General features: G+C 41.2%; 2 protein-coding genes across 4 annotated transcripts in view; one reads left to right on the top strand and one right to left on the bottom strand.

The window, feature by feature from the left end:
- cdh23 (cadherin-related 23) overlaps window positions 1–25231 on the bottom strand; it is a 231052-nt gene that overhangs the window by 49342 nt on the left and 156479 nt on the right. For 2 of the 3 annotated variants that reach the window (XM_008285307.1, XM_008285309.1), the window contains 17 exons: window positions 24568–24805; window positions 22584–22689; window positions 22262–22389; window positions 14406–14478; window positions 13333–13449; window positions 12866–12978; window positions 12494–12601; window positions 10385–10574; window positions 9929–10074; window positions 9311–9530; window positions 8689–8841; window positions 8332–8445; window positions 7460–7608; window positions 3337–3397; window positions 2672–2820; window positions 2203–2338; window positions 410–798 (listed from right to left, as the gene is read on the bottom strand). In XM_008285307.1, the coding sequence (XP_008283529.1) occupies window positions 410–798; window positions 2203–2338; window positions 2672–2820; window positions 3337–3397; window positions 7460–7608; window positions 8332–8445; window positions 8689–8841; window positions 9311–9530; window positions 9929–10074; window positions 10385–10574; window positions 12494–12601; window positions 12866–12978; window positions 13333–13449; window positions 14406–14478; window positions 22262–22389; window positions 22584–22689; window positions 24568–24805 (2590 nt within the window). Of the gene's footprint in view, window positions 1–409; window positions 799–2202; window positions 2339–2671; window positions 2821–3332; window positions 3398–7459; window positions 7609–8331; window positions 8446–8688; window positions 8842–9310; window positions 9531–9928; window positions 10075–10384; window positions 10575–12493; window positions 12602–12865; window positions 12979–13332; window positions 13450–14405; window positions 14479–22261; window positions 22390–22583; window positions 22690–24567; window positions 24806–25231 lie in introns of all 3 variants that reach the window. The other variant, XM_008285308.1, reaches the window with a different exon arrangement.
- On the top strand, window positions 6221–7076 carry LOC103359786 (uncharacterized protein C10orf105). The gene has a single exon (XM_008285306.1). The coding sequence runs from the start codon at window positions 6221–6223 to the stop codon at window positions 6707–6709; it is 489 nt and encodes a 162-aa protein (XP_008283528.1). The 3' UTR covers window positions 6710–7076.

Genomic DNA, 25231 nt, shown 5'->3' with positions numbered 1-25231 from the left:
CAAACAAACACACTCACATTCACACCTACGGACAATTTAGAATCACCAATTAACCTCAACATGTTTTTGGACTGTGTGGGAGGAAGCTGGAGAACCCGGAGAGAAGCCACACTGCACGGAGAGAACCTGGAGACTCCATGCAGGAAGATCCCGGGTGTCCTCACCGGGACACGAACTGGTGATCTTCTTGCTGAGAGGTAACGGTGCTAACCACTGTTACACCTTGCAGTCCTCACTAACTTATAATTTAGCAAATTTTTATTTATTATTACTTTTTTCAGTTTCTAGTTATTTGAGTGACGATTGTGAATTTTGCCTTTTCTTTAATGGAAGAGTATGAATACATTTGAGGATGACTGTATATGTAGGGTGGCTTGACCTGACTTTCCTCCACTGCTGCCCCACTCACCGTGACGCTATCTATCTTGAAGAGGGCCAGAGCTGCAGGTGACGTATCCGGGTCGAAGCGGTAAGTCAGCTGGTTCAAGTTGTCTGCAGACTGGGCCTGCACCTGAACCACCTCTGTCCCCGTCGCGATGTTCTCGTGAAGCGAAGCCTCATAGCCAGCAGAGAAAAAGGCCACGGCCTCATCCAGCTCATTCAACAACGTAACATAGACGCTGCAGAAGCCCTGGTGGAACGGTGGAGCCTGGTCAGTGGCCGAGACGTTCATGAGATAGCTGGTCTTGGTCTCATAGTCCAGGTGGTCCACAGTGGTAACCAGACCAGTGCTCACGTCCACCTCAAACTTGCGGTCGGAGCCAGATACAAGGGCGTAGGCAACAGCTCCACCATCGCCTGAACAGGAAGACAGAGAGGTCGGTAAGGAAATGACTACGATTTCTATTCAAAAATTGCCCTCATAAACTTCTGTGAGAGTGAAAGATAATTAGTAGGCTCTTCAACTAAAAACTTCGCAACAAGTTTATAATGAAACCATTGTTACAACAAGAAAACTAGCAACTTGTGTGAGTTATTTAACACTGTTTGTTAGTGTTGCTTTGTTGTGTTTATATCAGTTTCAGGCCTGCTCTAATGTTTTGGAAAAAGTGTGTCACAGCCCCAGATGACTCATAAGGTGTCTAAGCAACACTTGACACCACGGGAAGTGAATAGAGGAAGTTTGTACTGTGAGGCAGAAGTAAAAATTTAAATGCCAGCTGCAGTGTTTGCAATCTTTGTTGCATATCAGGGTGACATAACATGGTAAAAAAAACACACAAGCGATTTGATATTACTCTTTGGAAAAGCACCCACTAGTGTCAGATCTGATGATCTACAAACGTGTGTTAGTGCCAGTAAACAAGTAATTTGTGATGATGTCTAAAACACAGTCTAAAAGCTGAGGCTCTGTTCAGAGTTTGGGATTCAAATCACCTGTAAGAAGCGCAACCTTTTCACTAATTCTTTTCCTAACTGTATCTGCAAACCTGTTGAGGTGTATGTCAGTAAGTTAGTTAGTAGTAATCTCACTGAATGAAGTGGTGCAGGTATAGCAGGGCGAACTATATGCATCACGTTGCCACAGGAACCTGTGTGCATAAATATGTAATTATGTTTGGTCCTGATTTGCTGCCAAGTCCATTTTACACTGCTGGTACTGCAGCTAATAAAACCTAGATTAGAAAATTGATTAATCTATTGGTGTATCACACAGAATATTCAACGAATGACAACCATTTCACTTTGATTTTTCCAGAGCACACAATGATTTCTACTTATGCTGACACGTTTGAATACATGAAGTTTAAAGTTTGAGAGCTTTAAAGTGCAGCTGTCACAGTAGAAATAAGTGGCAGGCATTGAGTGCTAAAATAAAGTGGTAAAATAAATATATCTTATACGTTTAACAAATTTCTGCAAGCATTTCTCTCATGCATCATTTGCAGTTGTTTTGACAGGAACACATCTCTATATATTTACTGCTCTGACTAAAGTAGGCGGTATGTTATCAGTCTATTTTGGGTGAAAGAAGAGTCAAATAAAAAACATCCCCTTTTATGGGAGTGCACATACAGCCTGATGAACACAACCTGGTTAACAGAGAAAATTGATTACCAGTATCATGAAGCCCATTATCTCTGACGGTTTGACGTTTTGTTAAGTCAGCTTACCTGGTTGTGTTGAATTTGTTTTGTAGTACACCCCACTGATATCAAAGGTTGGACAACAAGACCTAAAATCAAACTTCAGTCCACTTACCAGTGTCGGGGTCTGTGGCTCTGACTACAATCACAGAGGTGCCAATGCCAGCGGTCTCCCTCAGGCCCAGACGGTTGTACTGTTGCTGGGTGAACACTGGCACCTCATCGTTGGCATCGTCAACATATATGATCACCTGCAGGAGAGTAATATGCATATTAACTTGCAGTCTCTGGGAAACAGCTCAGTCATTTTATGAGCTCTTTAAGAATGAGATCACAGATGTTAATATGGTTTAAATATGTTTCCCACTTGAGGGCCTGGATCCCTAAAGTCCACATTTGTTGACAAAATATGTAACATTGGGTCAATGAGACTTTTAAAATGTCAGCATCATGTTACATGATAAAAAATGAATAAATTACTTTTCCATAAGCTACGCAACACATTTTGCATCAAGCACTGGGCTCAAACTTACTTGTGCTACAGCATTTTCACTTGCTCCATCCACCCCCCTCCTCTTTCTCACCCTCACAGAGCTCCTCATGCTGCCCTCGTCACTGTTGTAGGCCTCCACTTCCAACATATGCGAGCTGCTGGTTTCTCTGTCCAGAGCCCTGAGGCCTCTTGTCACCAGCCCGGTCTGTCTGTCTATGCTGAACAGATTGTTGCTATTCCCTGCATGCATGCATTCACAAACACAAGGACACAAACAGATAGAGACGAGATAGAGGCAGGGTAAGTGAGACAGGGCAGGAGACTTCAGCAAAAATATACATTTTAGCAAAGTATTTAATCAAGTCTTCAGGTTCAGATGATTAAGCTATAGGCATTTGCCAAGTGGGTGAGTTAATTTCACTTATTAACTTGTGAAATAACTTGTTTAAAGATCCTGCCATTACTGGTATCTTCACTCTTTGGCAAGTTCTGTCTCATGCACACAGTATTTCTAGACAAGAGCCAGTGCATTGAAAACAAGAGGAGTTATCAAGCGTCCGTATCCTGAGAATTTTGCCACTAAAATTTGAACCATTCAGTTTAAGTCTTTTTGTCATTTGCAGCAATTTTGAACTAGATTACAAAGCTGCCACCAGATAGTAAAGGTTTCGTTTTGTGCATATTCAGTGCATTGTTTATAAGTCATGTGTGAAAGCCATCTGGGAGGAAAAAAAATGAAAGGACAGCAGCACTTACCAGTGAGGATCCTGTACAGAACTCGCCCATTCTCTCCCTGGTCTGCATCTGTAGCTTGAACCTGTACCAACAAATACAACAAGCAAGTCGGTATGTTCTTACAAAAACCTACAAAAGAAAAATGAAACACTAAAAAATGCAAAACAATATGTAAATGCAAACCAGCTGGCTATGAAAAAGGAAACAGCAATGCCAATGTTTTCTCCTCACAACTGGTGCTGGCAAGATGTGACAACTTTTGTCTTTTATGCAGACTAGTATCTCAAATATATGCAAGAGCTATCATAATTCATTATTCATATCTATCATTATGAGAGACTTGAGCTGTTGGATTTGGTTTCCAGTAATGTTCAGTGTTGCACTGGTGCTTTGTGCAGAAGAGCTACTTGATAATCAGTGCATTTCATATGCATTTTTTTTTTTTTACTGATTATATGTCTTTGGTATACTTTCTAATTCACCAAACATCCCTTGGTGCTCACTGTCTTGTTGCCACAACAACCCCATCATAGCTTGGCAGCCAGAAGCTCTCTCTCTCTTTCTGGTACAGGCAAACAGAAGCAGCCAAAAACCCAAACCCAGCAGAGACAGCACGACTCCACAGCGTACACAGATAAATAGTGGAGCATGCTGGGCTGCTGGTGAATGGGCCATGTCATAAGACTGACTTCTGAATCCAGAGAGGCACACAGCTGCTGGCACTGGATGAGGCTGACTTCATGTCACACCCTGCCTCTCTGTGGATGTGTCAGAATCTGTGGAGGTGCCCACAAAGTGCATATTCAATTGCATACAGAGACACACACACAGACACACAGACTCAAGACACTCCAGCGCATGTATGTGCGCACAGGTACGCACAAATGCAGACGCACACAGTCTCGCAGTCTGTGTCTTGCCCTGTATGTCCTCCTTTGCTCTCTCTCACTCCCTCTGTGAGGAGGGGCCCAACTTCAGTCTCATTAGCTTTATAAAGAGACGTGGAGAGGAGAGGAGAAAGAGGAGGAGAGGGGAGGGGGAGACGGGAGGAAAAGGAGGCTGGGGGGTCAGATTGGTGAGTGATGAATAGGGTATTACACAGTGGAATGCACCACTTTGGCCATAAAAGGGGGTGTATAAAATGCAAGGCTATGTCGCAGAGCCAGATGTTGTAAGTGTAATCACGTGGAGTGCAAACACTGGGAGATGTTTCACTAAGCTGATGAGAAAACATACTTCTATCTTTGACTTTTTAGCGTTGAACTATAGCAGTGTGATATCACCTGTGATGCTGTTACCCACATTTTACCCTCTTTTCCCTCTTGTTGCCCTCTTCCTCCCCAGTGTTTCCCCCTCTGTTTCTGGGAAAGAAGCAGTTTAAGGGGGGAAAAACAAGTGCGTGGAGCCACGAAACAGGTCTGACCTCAGTTACTGGAACTAAGGAAAGTGCTATTTTAAAGAATCTCCAAAGTGTGGGTGTGAGTACATATTCTTAAAGGGGTTTATTCTGAATTACTGAAGCTTAAAAATGAAGAAAATGTGTTAAATGCTTTGGAGTCTAAAGGTAAACATTGTACAAACTCTTTCAAAGATTGAGGTTGCAAGTTTTTTAATTATCTTAACAATGTCTCTCACAACCAGTGTTCTATATCCGCTGAAGAGTCTCACTTTGGAATGAAACTTCTAAAAGTCTGTATTTTAACATGTGAGTTGCCAGGCATGTGCTTGAGCGCCTGAACATTGTCTATAGGAGAATGCGGAGTATGCTGTATGAATTTGGTATAGCAGGGTTGTGTCTTACCTGGAATGTGAACTTGAATATTAGCAAACAGGTGCTGCACAGCTGTCACATCTAACTCTGTATTTCCCACTCATTTTTGCAGAGAAGATATGCAAAAAACACCATAAATCAGACAGCAATCAAGAAGCGAAAAACATTTCGCAAGTATGTTTCTAAGAAATGACTTGCAACTTTGGGAGTGCACAACTGGTCAAAGTTTGAAAATGTGAATAGATAGATGCGGTGTGCTTGCAAAGAAGTTAAGAATGAGTTTCACTGTTTCAAAACTAGCTGAGCAGTCAGATCTGCAGGAGCAACAACGTGGGGTGAAAGAGAGGGAGAGTACCTTACAGCTAAGCTGCCAAGCTTAAGAACAGCGTGCCTAATCAAGAATATGTGCAGGCTACAGTATGTGTGGGTGAGAAAGAAAGTTTGTGTTTGAATAGGCATGTGGGTGTGTGTGTGCTGTATGTGCTTGGAGGCGCTGACTAATGAACTGACTCTCTAACGAGCCATCCTGCTCCACTGGCCTTTTCACAGCTTTCCTGGCATTTGGTCTTAAAAATAATTTCACGTCCCAATGTGTTTCCCTTAAACCGATAAGCCATGCTTTGTCTCCGCTGAATTAAGGACGATGACATTTACAAATGTTACTATGCTGAAGATGGGGGTGCGCAGAATGAGAGGTGGTGGGGGGGATAATTGGAGACCGGGGTAGAAGAGGTGGGTGCCTTGCATTTTACAAGGGGCATTTTAATAAACCCAATTTGTTCTACATTGAAGAAAGCCTGTCAAGCATTGACTGTTTTGTAGTCCTTGATTTAATAGCTACATAATTGTCGCAAATGCCAAACACTCACCGCATCTGCGTGTGCATGCAGGCGTTTCTATGCATATCTGCGCACATGTGTGTATGTGTATTGTAAGCCCTTGAGTGTATGATTATAATAAAGTGAAAATATGAAAATAAACCTACTCAGCTTGGTTAGACTTGGCTAGCGAGGCAAAACAGCACATCAAGAGAGCTGCTGTGGCACTTTGGTGCACACATTCGCACTCTCAAACACACAATCTGACACAAAACTCCTAACCAACGCTGCTTTCTTCATCCAGGGTCGAGGCAACATGAACACCACCAATCCAGGCTCCAACTTCACTTTTAACACAGAAAGCATCGCTCTGTCCAGCCTGACGACCACAGGTGTCCCCACTCCCACCATCCCACAGCCACCGTCCTATTCTTCAGACATCCATGACCCAGAATTCACCATCATGGTGGTGCTGGGCTTGTCATTGCTGCTGGCGGGGGTAGCAGCCTTCCTGGCAGTTTGCCGACCCTCTGAGCAGGATGGGGACTCTGAGGCGAGCTGTGGCCTGGGAGAGAGCTTGACTCGGGGAAGAGGCTTATCCAGTGAGCCCCAGCTAAAGGTGTGGAAGAGACTGGGCTCATATCGGCGTTCGTACAACCTCTCGTTCAGACGACCGCCTCATCGCAGGCCGCATGAGAGTACACATGCCATGCAGTCTCCAGCCCGACAGACGCCGCAGCCAGAGGCCAGCGTGGAGTCCCACCTCACTATGCCTTGTCTATTTGACTATGTTACTGAAATCTGACAGGCTGATGAGAGAAGACTGACTGTTCCCCAGACGTGACACGCTGGTTTTTTATGCTTGGTGCTGCGAACATTACGAATAAGGAGAGGGCATTTCTTAGTATTTGTTTTAACATTCTGTGAATTGCAGGTGGATGAGGTTTGCTGCAAAATTGTTAAAAGAAAGCAGCAGGCGAGCAGATTTTTCTAAATTGATCAGTTTATCCTTTGCAGCAGGTAGAACTGTAGCACTGATTGTCTTTTCAATTGCAGTACAGATGCAAATGATTTAATCCATTTATGACTCCGTTTGATTACAGTGAACACATAGTCAACATAAACACATACTAGTCTAAACAGTGACCTAAGCCTCTACGGACACCATCACAGTTTAATCTCTATAATACTGTGAAAATGAGTTTTTAATTTTCACCAATCACATTCAAAGTCTGGGGACAAACATCTTTCCTCTGCATCACACTGCTAATTGCTCTGATGAAGTAAAACCCCATCCATCTGGCAATTCATGTACATTAAGACAAACACAAGGAATTATTATTTTGTATGATTTCATGCAAAAACACAGTGGGTTCTCAGTACTGCTGAGACTAATGCGAGCTGAGCCAAAAAAATGTTTTAAAAAAGAGATCGATTTGTAACAGACTGAATGTGTTTAAAAAATAAAAATAAAATAAATAAAATGACTTTTAAGTTTGCTGAAAGTGCTGTTTGTTTGGACATATGCTTCGCAGAGTGTGTGTGTGTTTTCTACCTGAAGGATGCTTGTTCCTCGGGGCACACTTTCCAGTATGCTGGTCTCATAGCTGTTTTGGAGGAAGATAGGTCTGTTGTCATTAACATCCTGCACCTCAACAAATACAGTGGCTGTGCCTGTCCTTCGGCTGCCCGCTGGACCGTTGTCTATACACAGAAACAGACATTCACAAATGCATCAGTTGCAATCAGTCAGGGTAAAGCTGATTTTATGGCTGGCATCAGGACAACAGAAATAAACACAGTGGTTGTTTGATGGCTGCACCACAGGCTAAAGCCATGAGTTAAAAAATAATCTGAAGCATAACAGTACAACGTATATACAAAATGGACTGGGTCTTTATTATTATTTTACATTAAATTATCTATTAATCTTGAAGAAATAAAGCAGAATTTAAATGTTATAAAGATGTCAGACTGGAATATTGTTGGCTCATCAAATCTTAGGTCATTTTCAGCGGTTGGTGAATGAGGACAATGTGTGCGATTCTGCTCTCTTGCACAGTTTTACATTATATCAGCCTCTTCTCCCCTCGTTTGTGTCTCTGGCCCCCTCAGCAGATAAGCTACCCTGACTCAATGATTTCCAAAACAGGAAAACCTCAGAGTTTTGTTCTTTTTTTTTTCAAACAGGAACAAAGGCAGTTGAGCAATAGTCTGAAATCACTGCAGATGTGCAAGCATCGGGGTTTTTTTTTTTTTTTCATCATTTTCACACATAAGGAGGAAGGCGAGGCTTTGAAGGTGACAAAATGAGCACGAAAACATACTGTTATAACAAACATAAATACAAACTTTGTAAAATCAGAAAGATTAAAAAAAAAAAAAAAAAAAAGAATTTCTTGTAAAAGAGTTGAATTCATGACAGACCGATAGCCTCTACGATCAGCGTGTAGGCCGCCTGGGTCTCCCTGTCCAGGCCAACCACTGTCCGAACAATCCCATCTCTGAAGCCCACACTGAATTTACCATCTTGATTACCACCTAAAAATACAAAACACAAAAATGTCCAAATTAATTTACAGTACATTAATAAAACATATCCATTCAGCGACATATAGTACAGCTATATACTAAAACGAGCATGCAAGAGGAGCTCACCTCATACACAAACTCACACAGAGATGGATGGATGGAAGGTAGTGAAGGTGCATGTAGTCCCCGCAACTGTACGACACCGTAACCCACAAACACACAAAAAAAACACCTCCCGCTGTGACCTCTGACCTGTGATGAAGTAGCTAAGTTCAGCGTTGAGACCAGCGTCGTTGTCAGAGCAGCTGAGGCGCACTACAATGTGGTCTCTAGGGACACTCTCCTTCAGGGAAACATTGTACACGTCAGGGTTGAAGGTGGGCGTCTCATCATTTACATCCAGAACTGACGCACGCACACAAACACACAGACAGAAAGACATGAGGACACACAGATAGATGCACATGGGGACAAATAAGGCAGCAGGGTGGTGCAGTGAGTAGAAAAACTGTTAAACGGGGGACTAACAAAACATCTTCCGTTTTAGTTCTTTCTTGTTCAGGTCTGGTGTTCTATGACTGTTTCCTCTGACTTATCTGATTCATCTGGGAAATTCCAGAAAAGCTTATTAATTTTTTCCCAATTCTCTTCTGTCTTGCCAAGAAGCACTCAGACCATTTGTCTCTGTTTAGGGTTTTTCCCATCCCTCCAGCAGGTGGTAGCATTTTTCTGAGCAGTTTCCTGAGAAGTCAGTAGTTTTCCCACCTGCCATAATGAACTAACTCTTCATTATTTCAAAATCCAATTATCCTGTGGCTTGGAACTTTCACATTTGGGGGAAATTCAGAGCGAAATAAAACCCTAAATCTCTCACCTGTCACAGTGAGGGTTGAAGTAGAGGTGCGAGGGAACCTTCCTGCATCATATGCAATAATCCTTAAATGGTACTGCCCGATCTGCTCACGGTCCAGGACTGCCGTGGAGGTGAGAATGCCGGTGGAGGTGTTCAGGGAGAAGTCGAGGCGAGGCATGCCCACTTGTAATGCCATTGTAATCAAACCATTCTTATCCTCATCTGGGTCTTCTACCTGGACCTAGAAAAGAAAGAGGAACATGGAATAAAGACAAGTAAAAATTAAAAGAGAGAATAAAAATGGACAGTTATTAAAAGGGTAAAATATAGCAAAAAGCAAAAACTGTGTTAAAATGATTTTACATTTTAACTGGCTAAAAATGATTTTGAACTATTGGCAGGAAGCTATTTGGCAGTCAGAAAACACTAATGTACAATGTGCCTTGTTTTCATTTATTGTGCCTAAATAATATTTGTTCCGAAATATTTCATGAAAACAAGCCTTTTTTGAAGGCTTGGTAGCAATAGTAGTAGATACAGTGATTGCTCCATGTTATAAATTTCAGAAAATATGTACTCTAAAAATCTTAAAATATTTTTTAAATCTCATGCATAAATGAACACAGTGTCATATTTTACCCTGAAAAACGAGGATCCAATGGGCAGCCCCTCCGGTACTTCAGCCACAAACGGCAGGTTGAGGAAGGTCGGGTCGTTGTCATTGAGATCCAGTAGGTTGACAAACACGGTTGTGCTCGCTGACGCACGCAGTGGACGTGCACCACCTAAAGAGGGCGCCAGAGGGATACATAAGACACACACACACACACACACACACCTCATATCTCATGGTCAAAGGAGTTTATTAGCCACAGTAAAAAGTTTCATGGTCAACATAAAACTTTAGGAACAAGGCATGAAGAAACTGGTTAATTGCTGAGAATTGAAAGCTCTGTACTGAGAATGATATAAAGCAATTTCATTTTGCTTCCTGGTGTGTTTCATGAGTCAGACAAATTTACACAGCAAAAAATAAAAAAATAAAAAAATGCAAATACAAGTGTAAACTGACATCCTAGCACACACACTACTCACGGTCCACAGCTGAGATGATGATGGCCCTCATGAGTGCGGCCTCTCTGGGGTTCGAGCTTTCCCTGTCCAGCGTTACTCCACTGGTGCGGATCTTCCCTGTGCTGCTGTTGATGGTGTAGAACGGGTTCTCTGGACTGATGCTGTACACCACTGTCCCATTTTCACCATCGTCAGGGTCCACTGCCAACACCTAGACATGGGACAGAAAAGAGAAACAACTTTTTTCCCCCCCTCTTTTCTTAATTGAGCCCGAACTTCTCCAAAAGACATGGTTCCTACACTCTGTATACAACAAAAGATAAACTGGGTGGTTTACTAAACAAGAACAACCTAAAGCTGTGGGGACAGGAATGATTTACGACAGAAAATGGTAGGAAAACAAAAGGAGGACAGAGGAAACAGAGCAGAGAAGGAATAAGAATAATAACAATTGTAATAGTATCACTAAAAAGAACCTCCTCATTCCAGCCCTTGAGCATCTTCATATCCAGCCCCTTCCAACTGTTGCAACACGTAAGTCAGCTGAAAGAAAAATGGTAACGTCTCTTTCTGTGACACAAAGTGGCGATGGGTGATGAATGCGTGAAGCCGGGAGCCCAGCTAAAACACTGGCTGATTTTTAAAGAGCTAATCAATTATTCAGTGCGCTGACTAAAAATGCTGGAAACTGGTTAATTGGTCATTAGAGGAACAAAGGTTTTGGAGGTATTTAATTATTAAGGGGACATGGTAGGCAGGCATCCCAGAGCCCCATTGATTAGCAACTGCACAGACAAAGGTAGGTGATACAGGATGTTGTGAAGTATCTGACTTGGGCCAGTTGAACTAATCAATTCTGGCCTGAGCAGAGCACATTAAAAGATGGTGAGCAAATATATTAGCCCTGTCTATTGAACTGGGCTGACAGCGGAGTGGCGGAGAAGAGAACATTGTTTTGAAAGGAGACATTAGAGGAGGCTCACTGTGTGCTGAATGTAAGCGGCTACAGCACTGATGGTGAGGTGCTCTGAGATTTGAGTGGGCTGATCCTTGCACTGGGCACAGCAGCCAAATTCACCGGCTCACTGGACACCTCCAGGAGAACTCAGCAGGTAGCCTCTTGTCACCATGGAAACACTAGCTAGGCCGGGGCTACATTGGGGCCAATTACAGGACTGTAAGCCTGGATGGTCAGATTTATTGAAAAATGGTCAGAGGGGCAACTGTGTATGTCCACTGAGCACAGAGAGTCACATACAGTATGCATCGCATTGCTACATGCACCATGAATGAACTCAACTGAGGAATAGCTACAAGAGAGCATGAAGAAGTGGAAAATGTAGCAGCGTTTTAGCAGTCCAAGGCTCGTGTCTTTCACTTTTTTTTCCTCACCGTTTCTCCATTCCACTCTCTCACTTTGCAAGACGGGTTCTCGCTGCCTTCTCTGCCTAGCAGCTGAATAATTTGCTATGCGTATGACTGCAGGCTACATTTTAATTAGCAGTCGGACTCCCTTAATTACACTCACTGATGCCTCTTTAATTAATGGACAATCAGGGCTTAATTAACAACAACACATTGCCAAAGACACCAGCAGGACAATGAGAGTTTGGGGTAATAGTGGAGTTTACTTTGTGATGACCTACGCAGTGATGGCAGTTTTTCCATCGACAGTCGTGTGTGTGTATGTGTGTAGATGCATCCGTTAACATGAACTGTTTTTTAGTTACAGAACAGGTTTAATGAGCTCCTCAATGAAGATGAACTTTCAGTCTATATATTTTGAATACTCCGCTCTGAAAGAAAAACATTTTAGTAAAACACACCTTTGTAAAAGATGGCTAATTCAAGTTTACAAAGTCTGATTAACCAAATTAAACTGCAGACTAAAATGAAGTATCAAAACAAAACAAAAAAAAAAACAACACTCGAGGATATGAGTGTTTTCTATCCACATCTGAGTACAAAAAGTAGAGGCCAACATTTATAAAAAGTAAATTTATAATGCTTTTAACACCATTCCTACAAGGATCATTATTCCAGTGTGCACATTTGTTATTTTTTAAATTACTAGTTACTATTAGTGCCCTCACATATTAAGCCAAGACAAGTTCAACAAGTTGGACTCACGGAGATAACATCAGTGTTTCTTGGACTCATCTCCACTACATTGGCATGGTATGGCTCGTCTCGCCACACCGGGGCATTGTCATTGATGTCCAGGATGGTGATGTTCACCTAAATTAAGCAGGAGAAAGGTAAAAATCGTACATAATTAATTACAGTAAAGCAATGTTATAAGCTTTTATAATGTCAAGTTTATGAAAGAAATACGGTCATAATGGTTAACCAAACAAAAAGTAACACAAAAAAGTTTATGCGTTATGGAATTAGTTGCCTTTGAAATGCGTTTAACCAAAATCCTACAGAGCAAATACACAGATGAAGCATTGGCACAGAAATTTGTTCAGATCAGATAAAAGATAGCTGTAAAGTTGTTACTGTGGCGATGCCAGTCTTCTGCTGTGGGCCCACCCCTCCATCCACAGCTCTGACTATCAGGATGTACTCTGACTTCAGCTCTCGGTCAAGCAAGGCTGTAGTGGTGATCTCTCCTAAAACACACATTGTACACGATGAAAATGAAAATTGCAAAGAATGCAAGAATCAGGACAGCAGAGTTGTATTACAGCATAGTTACGCATGTCTGTCAGAACTGAAGTGGAAAAACATGATTTTGTTTCTATTCTGCAGACAGTGATAGGGGTCCCAGTGTAGAGAAGACACAAGTCAGCTAGGAAACAGAAAAAGGCAGTGCATACACAGCTTTAGACAAGCAGAGGTCATTTTCAGTATAAATTCAAATCTGAAATAAAAAATTAAATCACATCTCAAAAAATCCGATCTCAGTAACAAGCACACAATACACACACTTGCACGAACGAACACACACATACAAACACACACACCTGAGCGTGAGTTGAGACGGAACTGAGAGGAGCCCTCCAGGGAGTAGATGAGTGAGGCCTGGCCAAACTCCCGCGAGGCGTCCAAATCAGTAGCATTCACAAGCAGCACAGTCGCCCCTGTGGAGAAGAACGCGAGAGCAAAGGGAGCGAGACATAAAAAAAGTTACAGCTCACAGAGTGGGGGGAAAGAAAGAAAAAGACTGAACTGAGAGACAGAGGCATCAGGAAAATATGTGAAGTCTACTATAAAAAGGAAAGACAGACAGAGACAGACAAGTTGCAGAGACAGACTGAAATGGCATGCACAGTGCTAATTTCTTTACCGCCCCCATCCACAGCTCAACTGATGGCATGGCAGTGAGTGGATTTATGGATTAGTGGATTATCAGCTTGTTTGGCACACCCCATACTTGGCACAAACCTGATCAATACCCAGGCAGGCAGGGAGATGAGAGGCTAGCCAGAGCGAGAGCCGCAGGGCTAGCCCTGAGCTCAGCCCTGCAGCCCAAGCCTTAGGCCTCTAGCTCAGGGCCAAACACTTTAGACATAGTCCCCTAAACCTCAGTCCTGGCCCAAGCCGCTCAGCCATGTGCTCCTTCAAATTTGGTCCGAGACATTAAAAGTGGCCAGCGTCTGCCGGAGCTCAGAAAGAGAGAGGGACGGTCAAATATCTCATTTCCCTCTAGCGACTGGAAACTAATCTATTGTCTGGGAAGAAAGAGTCTTCTGAATGCATGCATGAGAATGAATATAGCAAGCAGTGATTTGCCTTGAACAGTCAATATTCTACATTCTGACAAAACCTTTAAAAACATTATGCAAAAGCAAAACAAATAAAGGCCAGAGAACTGAAATAAAAAAAAAAAAAACAACAACATAAAAAATATACCCTCAAGAAAGCAGAGCTATTTGTTGACTATGGTAATAGAAAGGCAATTCAAGTAAGAGGTGACTGTATAAGCTTCATGTGGTGTTTGAGTTGTTTGGTGTGTGTACGTGCTGTGTTGGTTGTGCAGACAAGAAAATGAAGTCTAACAACTAAACTATAACCCCAAATGTATAAAGTGACTCACCAGCAATAATGTTCTCGGGGATTTTGACGATGTAGGATGGCTTGCTGAACTCGGGTGGGTTGTCATTTTCATCCTGGAGGAGGTATAAACATCAGCAGCAGCTCAAATCAACGTACTGAACAATGAGAAAATGCAAATGTTGCTTAAAAAAGACGAACTAAAAAGGGGTTTGAAGCTGTCAGTACACATTAGCTCTGAGATTAACATATTTGGGAATTAAGACACTAAGAAGCACAAAATGTTTTTAATAGTAAGTCAGTACTGGTAGCATCTCTCTGATGATGGCTATACAGCTGATTAAACCCAAATCTCCACAGACCACTTTGTTTTATGGCCTCAAACGGTGCATTTTAGTCATGCTGGTTTCTGTTTTTGTCATCTAATCAAGTACCATATTTAAACTTGCTATGTAAAGTAAATGCAATTAGCTAAACTTACTATTCTAACAGGCATTGCAGTTAATTGTATTCACTGCTTTAGAAGTGCAGAGAAAAAATTGGACAAGAAGTGGAATAATGCACAAGCTGAGGTAGATATTTAAAAAAAGAGAGACATTTGCAATGATAGGTGAGAAAATCATAATTATTACTACCATTATTTTAAACAAAGGGCAACCAACTCTCTAGCAAATTGACAGGGATAAATGACTACAGCGTGGAAGAGCCTTTACTGTCACATGAACTTTGCAAAAGCATTTAAATTTCTCACAACCTCCCCCTCATTGAATTCGACTATGTTTCACAGTAACACATCCAGTTGTGTGGTTATTCGCAGAAAGACTCCCGACCGTGTGAGCTGCTGAGAAATGCTAACACTTTAACAACAGTCACTGGCACCATTATCTATTTGGGCTCTGTGTTACACTGGTGAAAAGCATTGTGTGTGTGTGATGCTGCCAGCCACTGATAAACCCCTGTGGTGTGAGTCACGACACTGTGGAGGACAGAGGAAGAGAGAAGCAAAGAGACATAGAGGGAGTACTGAATTGTGCACATTTCTCTCCACTGGTTTCAGCATTCTTCTGCACAGTATTTCTCCCTCATGTAGGATGTGTATAGATACGCTTGGTGTTCCTGCGTATCAAAGAATATTCCAGCTGGATTCATTCATTCTATCCTGCCATTTCTTCTTCTATGAATATAAAGTTACATATATAATAGATGCCTATCGTGGGAAATGAGCTCAAGAGCTAGAAGAGACGCTGTTTACGAGTTTGAGTCGCTCATTATAATTTTACTGCTGTATTTGCAGTATCTAAGCAAAGGTCAGCATTCATGTTTTCTATACAAAAGTTAAGAGAAAAATAAAGAAGAAGACCCATAGAATATGAAAAAAATACACCTGACACATTTCTTTATACAGAATCCTCAAAATTTGGTCACTTTCTAGTATATATACAGTAAATCATACAATACAATAAATCCTCTCTGACCGAATCAAGATTTTCTTGAATGCTTTACAACTGAACTAAAGTGGTAAAGTCTGCAATACAGTACAGCAATATACACTCATTGACCACCTAACTACAGTCCCTCTTCAGTTATTAATAAAGCCACTAAAAAGTCTTCTCTGTGTATTAAAGTTACATTATACCATGGTCAGCGAGAATTCTTTGACTAACTGGCGTGCATTATTTTCGTGTATACGCACACGTAGTTTGGTGAGTTAAATCACTATTGTATCACGCTGCTCTGGGCGTCGCCATAGCAATGCGCAAATCAGCTGGCGCAGGTCAGCTGTGTCTTGACATGGGAATGAGAGAAACGCGCTAAACATGCATTTCGAGGTTAATTTTAATATTTTTGGCCGAAACAAAATCAAAGAGAATGCGCCAGTGTCATTTAATAACTGTACAACTAATGGAAATATTTACTTTGATTTTAGTGTGTAAATGCATAAATGCATTAAATGTAGTCATAAGAGTTGAGCAACATTTATTGATTTGTTACGGTTTTAATTGTATTAATATATTTCAATGTAGTTGTAACTAGAGCCAAAGGCCTGTTTTTGTATGTAGCCGTAGCCTACATTAATACAATCGATGCTATAATCGAGCATTCCATTTGTCTTGACAACGGTTACCTAGGATAAATATTGAGACTTGCATAAAATAGTCCCAAAAACTTAGGCATTTTTAGCAAGTGCTATTAATTAAATAAATATTTTGTGTGTTTGCTCGCTGTGTGGGACCATGGTATAAGCAGATTAAACAACTCGGAGCGGTGGATTACATGGTTTGAATGCACTTAGCGGAGTAACACGGAGTTTTCGACTCCGCTGCGTGCATTCAAACCATATAATGCATGGCTCCTCATTGTTTAATCCTTACTACTCAGATCACATCATGAAAATGAAATGTTCCTTTCCTGACTTAAAATGCTTCAGATGCAACTCCATGCTGTTGCTTCCTCTTTTATACCAAGCTCTCCCCTATCCCTGCAGTTGGAGTACACTAGCTCACTACTACTCTGCTCAAATACCGCAAAACTACTTTACGCTGCACACTGGAAAGTTGCAATATTGCAGAAATTCAGTCAGACAAACAAAAGAACAATGATGATACAGAAAGCCCCATCCTACAAGCTGACAGGACTGCTTGATGAGATTTGTTACGTATGCAACCCTGACTGTCTGAATTGGTGTTTTAGAAACTGTTAGTGGTACACTTCAGTTTCAGGGTGGAAATGCTCAACCATGGTGCTGACTTCTTCTATAGCTCATGATGTGTCTTCCAGCATATAAAAACACCGTATGGACATGTTAACAAGGTAAAAAACTAGATTTTTACTGGTTGAGGTTGTTAAATCCAAGTTAAGTTTAAGGCCCTGTTTACACATAGCAAAAACCGCAATATTTCAGTGCGTTTGGGTCTTGGGTTTACACGTAAATTAAGCTACAAGTCACCAAAAACGATCTTGTCTGAAAACTCCAGCCACAGTGGAGAGTTGGAAAAATCCCATCTTTACGTTTGCAAGGAGGAGACAGAGTTTGACGTCACAGTATGCGACAAAAGCGTCATCAGCGTCAAATGTGTACGACCCATGTTTACAGTTTGGCGACTGTGATAGAAAAGTCAATATTTTCAAGTATTTTACTTGTTTTGTACACCACATTTAGGAGTAGCTACACTTCTCTGTCGGTCCAAACGACCCTCGCGTCATTATCGTTGAAGCAACAGTAAGTAATTCGTGCCATTCACTGATGTGTTTTTTCTGAATTTCTGATTGGCTAGCATGGCTGTATGTTTCTCATTACACTGCCCCCTACAGGTTTCGCATGCTCATAGCAGCTCTTAACAAAGTGATTATACGGGTTTGTGAAAGCAAAGATTTTTTCAAAAAAGATCTGGTGTGAACAATGTTATTTCTGAAAACGTAGATCCATTCTTGCAAGTCTTGCAAGAGTTTGACTCTGAAGGACATTTGAATACAGTGGACTTATTGCTATGTACAAGAAACCACTCTGAGATTATACGAGCTTTGTAACATGGCATGTTATCCTGCTGAAGTAGCCATAGAAGATAATGGAATGGGCATGGTCGCTATCAACAACCAGGTAAGCTGTGGAATTAAAATGATGGTCAGTTGGTGTCAAGGGGTCCAACGCGCACACCATTATACCATGAGCAGCCTCCATTGTTGATACAAGGCAGGATGGATCCATGCTTTCATGTTGTTCATTCTAAACTCTAACCGTACCATCTGAATGTCATCAGACCAGGTAACGTTTTTTAATCTTTCATTATCCAATTTTGCTGAGTGGAAAGGTGTGGTCTTCTGCTGCTGCAGTCCATCTGCTTCAAGGCTTGATGTGTGTTTTCAGAGATGCTCTTCTGCACACCTTGGTTGTAATGAGGGGTTATTTGAGTTACTGTTGCCTTTCTATCAACTCAAACCACTCTGGCCTTTCTTCCCTGACATCTGCCATCAGCAAAGCATTTTCACCCAGAGAACCAATGCCTGCTCACAGGAGTTTTTTTTTTTTTTTCCTTTCTCTGTAAACACTAGAGATAGCTGTGCATAAAAATCCCAGCAGATGATCAGTTTCCAAAATACTCCAACTGGCCTGTCTTGCGTCATCAAGCATGCCACGTTCAAAGTCAAGCAAAACTCCTTTTTTCCTCATTCTGACACCTGGTTTGAACATCAGCAGATCCTCTTTACCATGAGTTCACGTCACGTTATTGACTGATTTGTTTGTTTCCTTTAACAAGCAGTTCATCCAATGCCTTCGATAATTTAGACATTAAATTATTTAAGGAACAAATAAAATCATACATGTGAACACTAATCAGGGCATGACATTCTGACATTCTTTCTACATGAGAAAAAGAGAAATGACACATTTACAGAAGACAAAAAGAAAAAGAAGTTCAATTGAGTGCCATCAGGCAGGGAAAATTGCAATATTGTGTCGAATTAGGAACCAGAACGTTGTGCAGAGTATCTTCTTTTTTAAAGCCTTTAATATATTAAAACATCTCTGATCCACTGTGAGTGTGAGTAGACAGCTGTGACTTTTTTCCCAGTGCCTTAAAATAAGACATTTAATGATAAGAGTGACAAAAGCAGTCAAACTGCAAGCTCAGATAGCTGCACAGACTGATAAAACTGCAAACAAAGCTGTAGCCCGACATGGATCAAAAGGTACTCGTAATAATTCAGACTGTGAGGAAATACTGAAACCCAATATGTAAGTTAGAGCCATATGAAACCATCTGACAACCTGTCACACACTAGATCAGCATTCTGATAAATATAAGGCAGTTTAGCATTCATTCAGTACACATGCTGTATGAATTTCTTGCTTAACTGTTTAAGAGCCACATAGGAGGAGAAATTCAATGAATAGATTTCTGAAAAAGTTAGGAGATCATCATGCCTTTGAACGTGAGGATCTTTGTCACATTGTCTGTCTGCTGCAGCACCTAGAGTGCTATCAAATACATTTTGAAACAATCCTAATACCTGGCGATACGTTAAAATGTGTGAATAAGAAATATTCTTAGCTTAGAAGAAAAGAGATTTCAACATACGCTTTTTTTTTGGTACACATTTTGTAGCCTCAAATACAGTTCCATTAGATTCCATTAGACACCACGCTGATGGTGAAAGGGACATAAGTGGTAGAATAGCTCTTTGTAGAGTATTAGCTGTAAATAAGCCACTCTTTTGGTTGTTTAGCAATTTGTATGCTTATTATTTCTCTTCTATTTACCAGATATGCAATAAGATTTATCTCTAACATTTTATGTTATACATATTCTTCCAGTGTCTCCTTTTCATTGAACCCTTTCATCCTGGAGGTCCCTGAACCTGAACCAGCCCTCTCTTATATCTGTATCTGCAAAATAAAAGTACCATTTGTTGTCTTTTTTCTGTTGCATCACATGTGGTTGCACTTTAGAGCATCAGTGCCACTAATACTCCGTTAGAGGAATTCTACTGAGTCTCTAACTTGTAGTTTAGATTAGGTGGAAGTGAAAACGTAACTTTAAAAAAATCTCACTCAGGCTTGGAGATGAGGACAAGGAGAGCAAAAATTTCTAAAGAGTCTCTCATCCATAAGATTCAAAGTTGCTCATTTTGGCCTGACAATTCTGCAACTGTTACTGACTAAATTTGGGAATCACTTGAGGTTTTGGGCTTAAAGTCTTTAATAAACTGTATGTACTTTCTTATCCATTTAATTTTTTTTAGTTTTTCTTGTAGACTCCACTGAATTTTTACATTAATGTTCCTTGTAGCTTCATACAGACATACTATTACAGTGGCAGAGAGTCATGGTACATGTGTGATATTTGTTATTCACACGAGGCTGGACAGTACATTTAGTGATGTATAATACATAATAACACATTAATAAACAAAAGATTAGATATATTAGCAGCTTATCAAAGTGTTGAAATGACTAATTGTTTATTTCATTGTCCATGTGTGATGATAATCCAAATACTACTGTATCAAGAGTAAAATAAAAATATTTGGACAGCTGTGATGGAGTTCAAGACTCAAGTGTGGTTGCTATATAACAAAGGATTTATCTACAGCTGATAAATTGTGACTTTGTGACAGCTCACCTGTGTGACGGGAAGAAAAGTACACAGTGTGACCTAAAGTTAGAGCCTGATCATCTTGTCTCCATGCCGACGACAACTTATAATTATAAGTAATTGAGTAACTGCAGTAGTTCCATGTGCATACAAGCATGCAATTCTCTGTGTCGTGCTGCTGTCTGATACTGCACATATTCAACAAACTCAGAGAATGACTCTTACAAAGAGCTGGACGAAACTTCGGCTCCTGTTAACGTTTTGACAAACGTTAACAGCCGTTTTATATTTCACAATCTGACTTGTTAAACTCTATTTTTAAAGATATTTCAGAAAGGTGTATTTTGTGCTCTCTGTGAATATGTGCTTCGACCAACATTGGTGCTGAAATGAGGAAAAAGCTAAATCACTTCACACAACTCGAAGCACATCACTTGCGTGTGCTTTCCTGTTGTATAAATGCATGCAGTTTAGGCTTGTGCAGACGTTAAAGTGATATAGAACTCTTTCTAGGTCCAATCTAGCAAGACTGATGCTGTGACTTTTCTGGAAAAGTGAGCAAGTGTTCATTCAGACATTAAGCCCACATGTTTAGAAGCAGTAAGATTAACAAGAGAGGAGTGCATTTCTGAAAGGGGATGTTGTAACTACATACAGTCAAGTGTGGTTGTCCATCATTATCCCATCAGCTGAACATGATGAATAATGATAAGAAATGGTAAAAGGACACTTGCTCTGCTGGCTGTGGAAGAAGGTCATACTAACCTCTCTTTACCCTGTCTCTTTAGGTTTTGTTTCTAAATGCATTTAACCAACCTCTGATCCATGTCAGTGCCATTATAGATCAACTAACGGTTTGAACTTCTTTCCTTCCTTCCCACCGATGATAGTGTACAATCACTAAGAACTTTATCACTTTAAAAGTTAAAGCAAAACTTATGTAAAGTTGCTATATGTAAAAACGAATGTACAGAGCAAGATACAACAGTAGGGGCGTGAGGTCAAATTGATTTTCATCTGTGAGAATAAACAGAGTATCAGGTGATAGAAATGTTGCTCGCTGCTTGAATAAAAATACACACTGCTCAGGTTTATATTTGACTGATGTATGTGTGTAGGTGGGAAATGTGCTGTAAATGACACAGATGAAAACTAAAGCTCTGTGTCTGACGTTACTGACTCACATCTAGAAGGAAGCACTGCATTTTAAAATGTATTCCAATACAATTTCTAAGTACCTGCTAAAATCAATCAAACGATTTAACTGCAGCTGATAAACTGTGACTCTGTGTGACAGCTCACCTGTCTGAGGTAAACAAAAGTACACAGCGTTATTTATTGCTAGAACCTGATCAATTTTGCTTCCATGTCGAAGGTAATTTATAAATATAAGTCTTTAATAAGTATTATGCCACATGCATGAATGTGCACAACTCTCCTGCTTTGGAGATGCTCATATGGATCCTGCTGCTGACTGATGCTGCAGGTTTTCGAAATGTGAAAATGTAACACAGAGTGAATGAGGCGAAATTCACAAGTTTGTATGTGATCCTCTGTCAACTAAAGGCATGCAAACTAAGGCTTTGGTACTAGTGATGTCTATAGATTAATGTCGGTGTCGTTTGCTTGAGCAGATGGTGAAAAGAGAGAAAACAGGTATCTTGTGTCAAAAGTGTGAGAGCTGCCATCCTGGCATGTCAGTGTTTTAAACTGCAATCCTGCCACTAATCCTAATTTTATTAAACTAATTCTGTATTTTGTAACATATTTTGCTGCTTATGTCTGTTACAGGGTTCATACTTACAATGACCTCAACTGCGACAAGCACGGTGCTGTTGAGGGCTGGATTTCCTCCATCTTTTGCCATCACTGTCAGATAGATCATCCCATTGGGAACCTTCTCGTAGTCCAGAGGCCTGGACACACTGATCACTGGTGGGAGGAGGGAGGGAGAGAGAAGGTGAAGAATTACCCGGCATGTAGCAACCTCCCGGCTTAGCAAAACTGTCGCAAACAAAAATTCAAAACGACACAAGCATAAATAGATGTAGACATTTTAAAATGTGATTTTAGCTAACAACTTATTTTAAAGTAGTATGACTGTGGCCTCCTTAAGGTGAGTGTACCTGCATAGCCCTCCACCATGATGATGCTGAAGTAATCAGGGAAGGCCGAAGCTGAAGTGATGGTGTATGTCAGGAAGTTGTTGGGAGGAGAATCCTCATCCGTAGCCTGCGGGGGGGCGGACAGAAATGAGAGATTGTAAGATGGGAGTGCCTTTAACATATGCCTCAGTGACAGTCAAAATCCCACAGAGAGAAGAAGTTTTTGAGTGAGTGAGACAAAAAGAGAAAAAGACAGCATAACAGGACAGATGCTGCTGTAGACAGTGCAAATGCCTATATGTGTAAGTTTGCGCAGCATGGATGTGTGTGTGAGTCTGTGCATATGTGTGCAGCCAGGAAGCTGTCAGTCAGTGGTGGCATGTTACTGGACAGATTAAAGCTGATGCTGGCTATTAGCGGTGCAGGCATCAATACTGGATGAACACCAACCGAGAGCAGACAAGCCAAACAGGCAGAGGACAGATGAAACCATACTTTGCAGGCCTAATCCACAACAACATCAACAACAATGACACCCCCTCATTATTCTCCAGTTGGCAGGAACTTAAACAAGAGTCCTCCGGCTGTGAGGAGAGTCTACTGGGCCTCACTGGCATCATTAGAGGCTGGACAGGTTGTCAAAAACACTCACTTGTATCTCTTCATAACACTCAAATCTCTACTCTTTGATTTAATGCCAGAGTGTTGAATAAGCAATACCTTTCTTCCCCCACAACTTCCTAAGCTGCGGCTTCTCTTCCACACTGTCTTCCTATATCAAATTTGAACAAACAGTTTCACATTAGACAGTCGTTTACCACTCAAAGGTAAGGGGAGTTGGGGGCAGCAAATCAAATAGCTGAGTGGCGATAGAAGCGAAGGAATAGGAAGTGAAGAGAAAATGAAAAAAGATTTAGGTTTTAGAAAGCATAAGCACTGTAGTAGGAGGCACAAACCTGCGAGGCAAGAAACAAACAGCAGTAAAGCCTCTTGATGCTTTGTCTCTCAACACATCCTCTCCTTCCATATATTTCTTTCCTCCTTCTCTTCTGGAGTAGTGTGCATGTGCATTTACGTGTTAGCGTACAGTAAGTTCCAGGGAAAAAGCTGACACACACAATTGTGCAACTGGCTTCCCTCTTCTTCTTGGGAGGTGTATTAATATCAGCAACGTTTAAGGTTAGCTCAGACTAATCACACACAGCGAGCCAAGCGTTGAGCCCAGCCATCAACTCTGCTCTCACAATGTAAACGCAAGCTGCCGGTGTACAGTGGCAGGCCAAGGCACAAGAGATGTAATAGTCTTTCTCTTCTGGGCGCAATCAAAGCAAACGCTGAGCCATTAGTTACCATTGTGCCGGCGTACCTCTGCCTTTTGTGTGGCAGTGACTGATGGCCATAACACCAGGCTGACCTGTTCCTCTTGGATACAGTGAACACAAACACATAACTGTAATATAGTAGCACAGAGGAAACAAAGAAGAAACAAAAGGAGGGCACCAGAATCAAAGGCTTGCAAGTCTGATGGGATTTAATTTAGATCCTTTGTTCCAGGTGTAATTTTATATTTATGTGAACATACAGCATCATTGTTGGTATCTTAGTGGGAGCCACTGTGATTCAGAGCTCAGTGAAAGCGATAAAGGAATAATTTAAGTTTAAACAAATTACAAATTTTTATACATGATTTTTTTTTTTCATCTTGCAATGTAATTTGTTTATTGCACCCAAACAACTGTTGCTATGCAGCACTGCAATACCATTATGATTGGTAGTTTTGGTTTGGAGTGTTAATAATTAAAACCTGTGATGGTCACAGGTGTGTGTTTATAGGGTATTTTACAGCCACTAAAAAGAAGACAATTTTACGATCCTCTCTAGTAACAAGAGTGTAATTTTGGGCACATGTGCACTTTAAATCTCTATAGCCTGCTTTTTTTTTGTTGTTGTTCGTGTGGGAATGTATTTCTTTAACCTTACAAGCACGTTTGAAATTACGCCTCACCCTGATGCGTGCCACCGGCTGGACAGCCTGTTCATTCTCTCTCAGCGAGCCCACATACGTCTCCTTCTGGAAGAGTGGTGCGTTGTCGTTGACATCCAGTATGTTGACACGGATCCTGCCTGTGGTCTCCTCCCCGCCGCCGTCCCTCGCCAGCACGGTCAGCGTAAAGCGACGCATTAACTCATAGTCCAGACTGGCCCGCAGGATGACCCACCCTGTCTCATCGTCCAGTGAAAACCTTCAAGAGAAAAACAGGAAAAAAATCCATCCATTCTTCCCTTAGCTATATGCACTTTATCGGGTCATTGGGGACTGGAGCCTAACTCAGCTGACATACATCAACAGGGAAAACATGGCAAGTCCAAACAGAAAAGCTCTGCCAACCATGAGTAAAAATAGAAGCAGATTTGTTTTTCTTGTTAAGATGTATATTATTGCCAGAATATAACACAAACTTGTTTCATTTCTCAAGATCTATTTTTCATGCTAGGTAAACTGGTGTGATCGTACATAATAATGCCATATTAACGTGTTATGTCACGATAACATCAAATCAAAAACACTGTGAGTACTGGTCAGATGTGAGCGCCAACTTCTGGGCTTGTGAAATGCAGTTTCAAAAACTGCATTTCCTCAAATGGCCACTTGAGGCTCACTCCAAAAG

The sequence above is a fragment of the Stegastes partitus genome, unplaced genomic scaffold (assembly GCF_000690725.1).
Source record: "Stegastes partitus isolate 25-593 unplaced genomic scaffold, Stegastes_partitus-1.0.2 Scaffold396, whole genome shotgun sequence".
Classification (NCBI taxonomy): domain Eukaryota; kingdom Metazoa; phylum Chordata; class Actinopteri; family Pomacentridae; genus Stegastes; species Stegastes partitus.
Note: the sequence above shows the minus strand (reverse complement) of the source record. Positions and strands in the feature narration are given on the sequence as shown.

Coding starts and splice junctions, on each gene's coding strand:
- LOC103359786 (XM_008285306.1), top strand. CDS start 6,221: ATGAACACCACCAATCCAGGCTCCAACTTCACTTTTAACACAGAAAGC.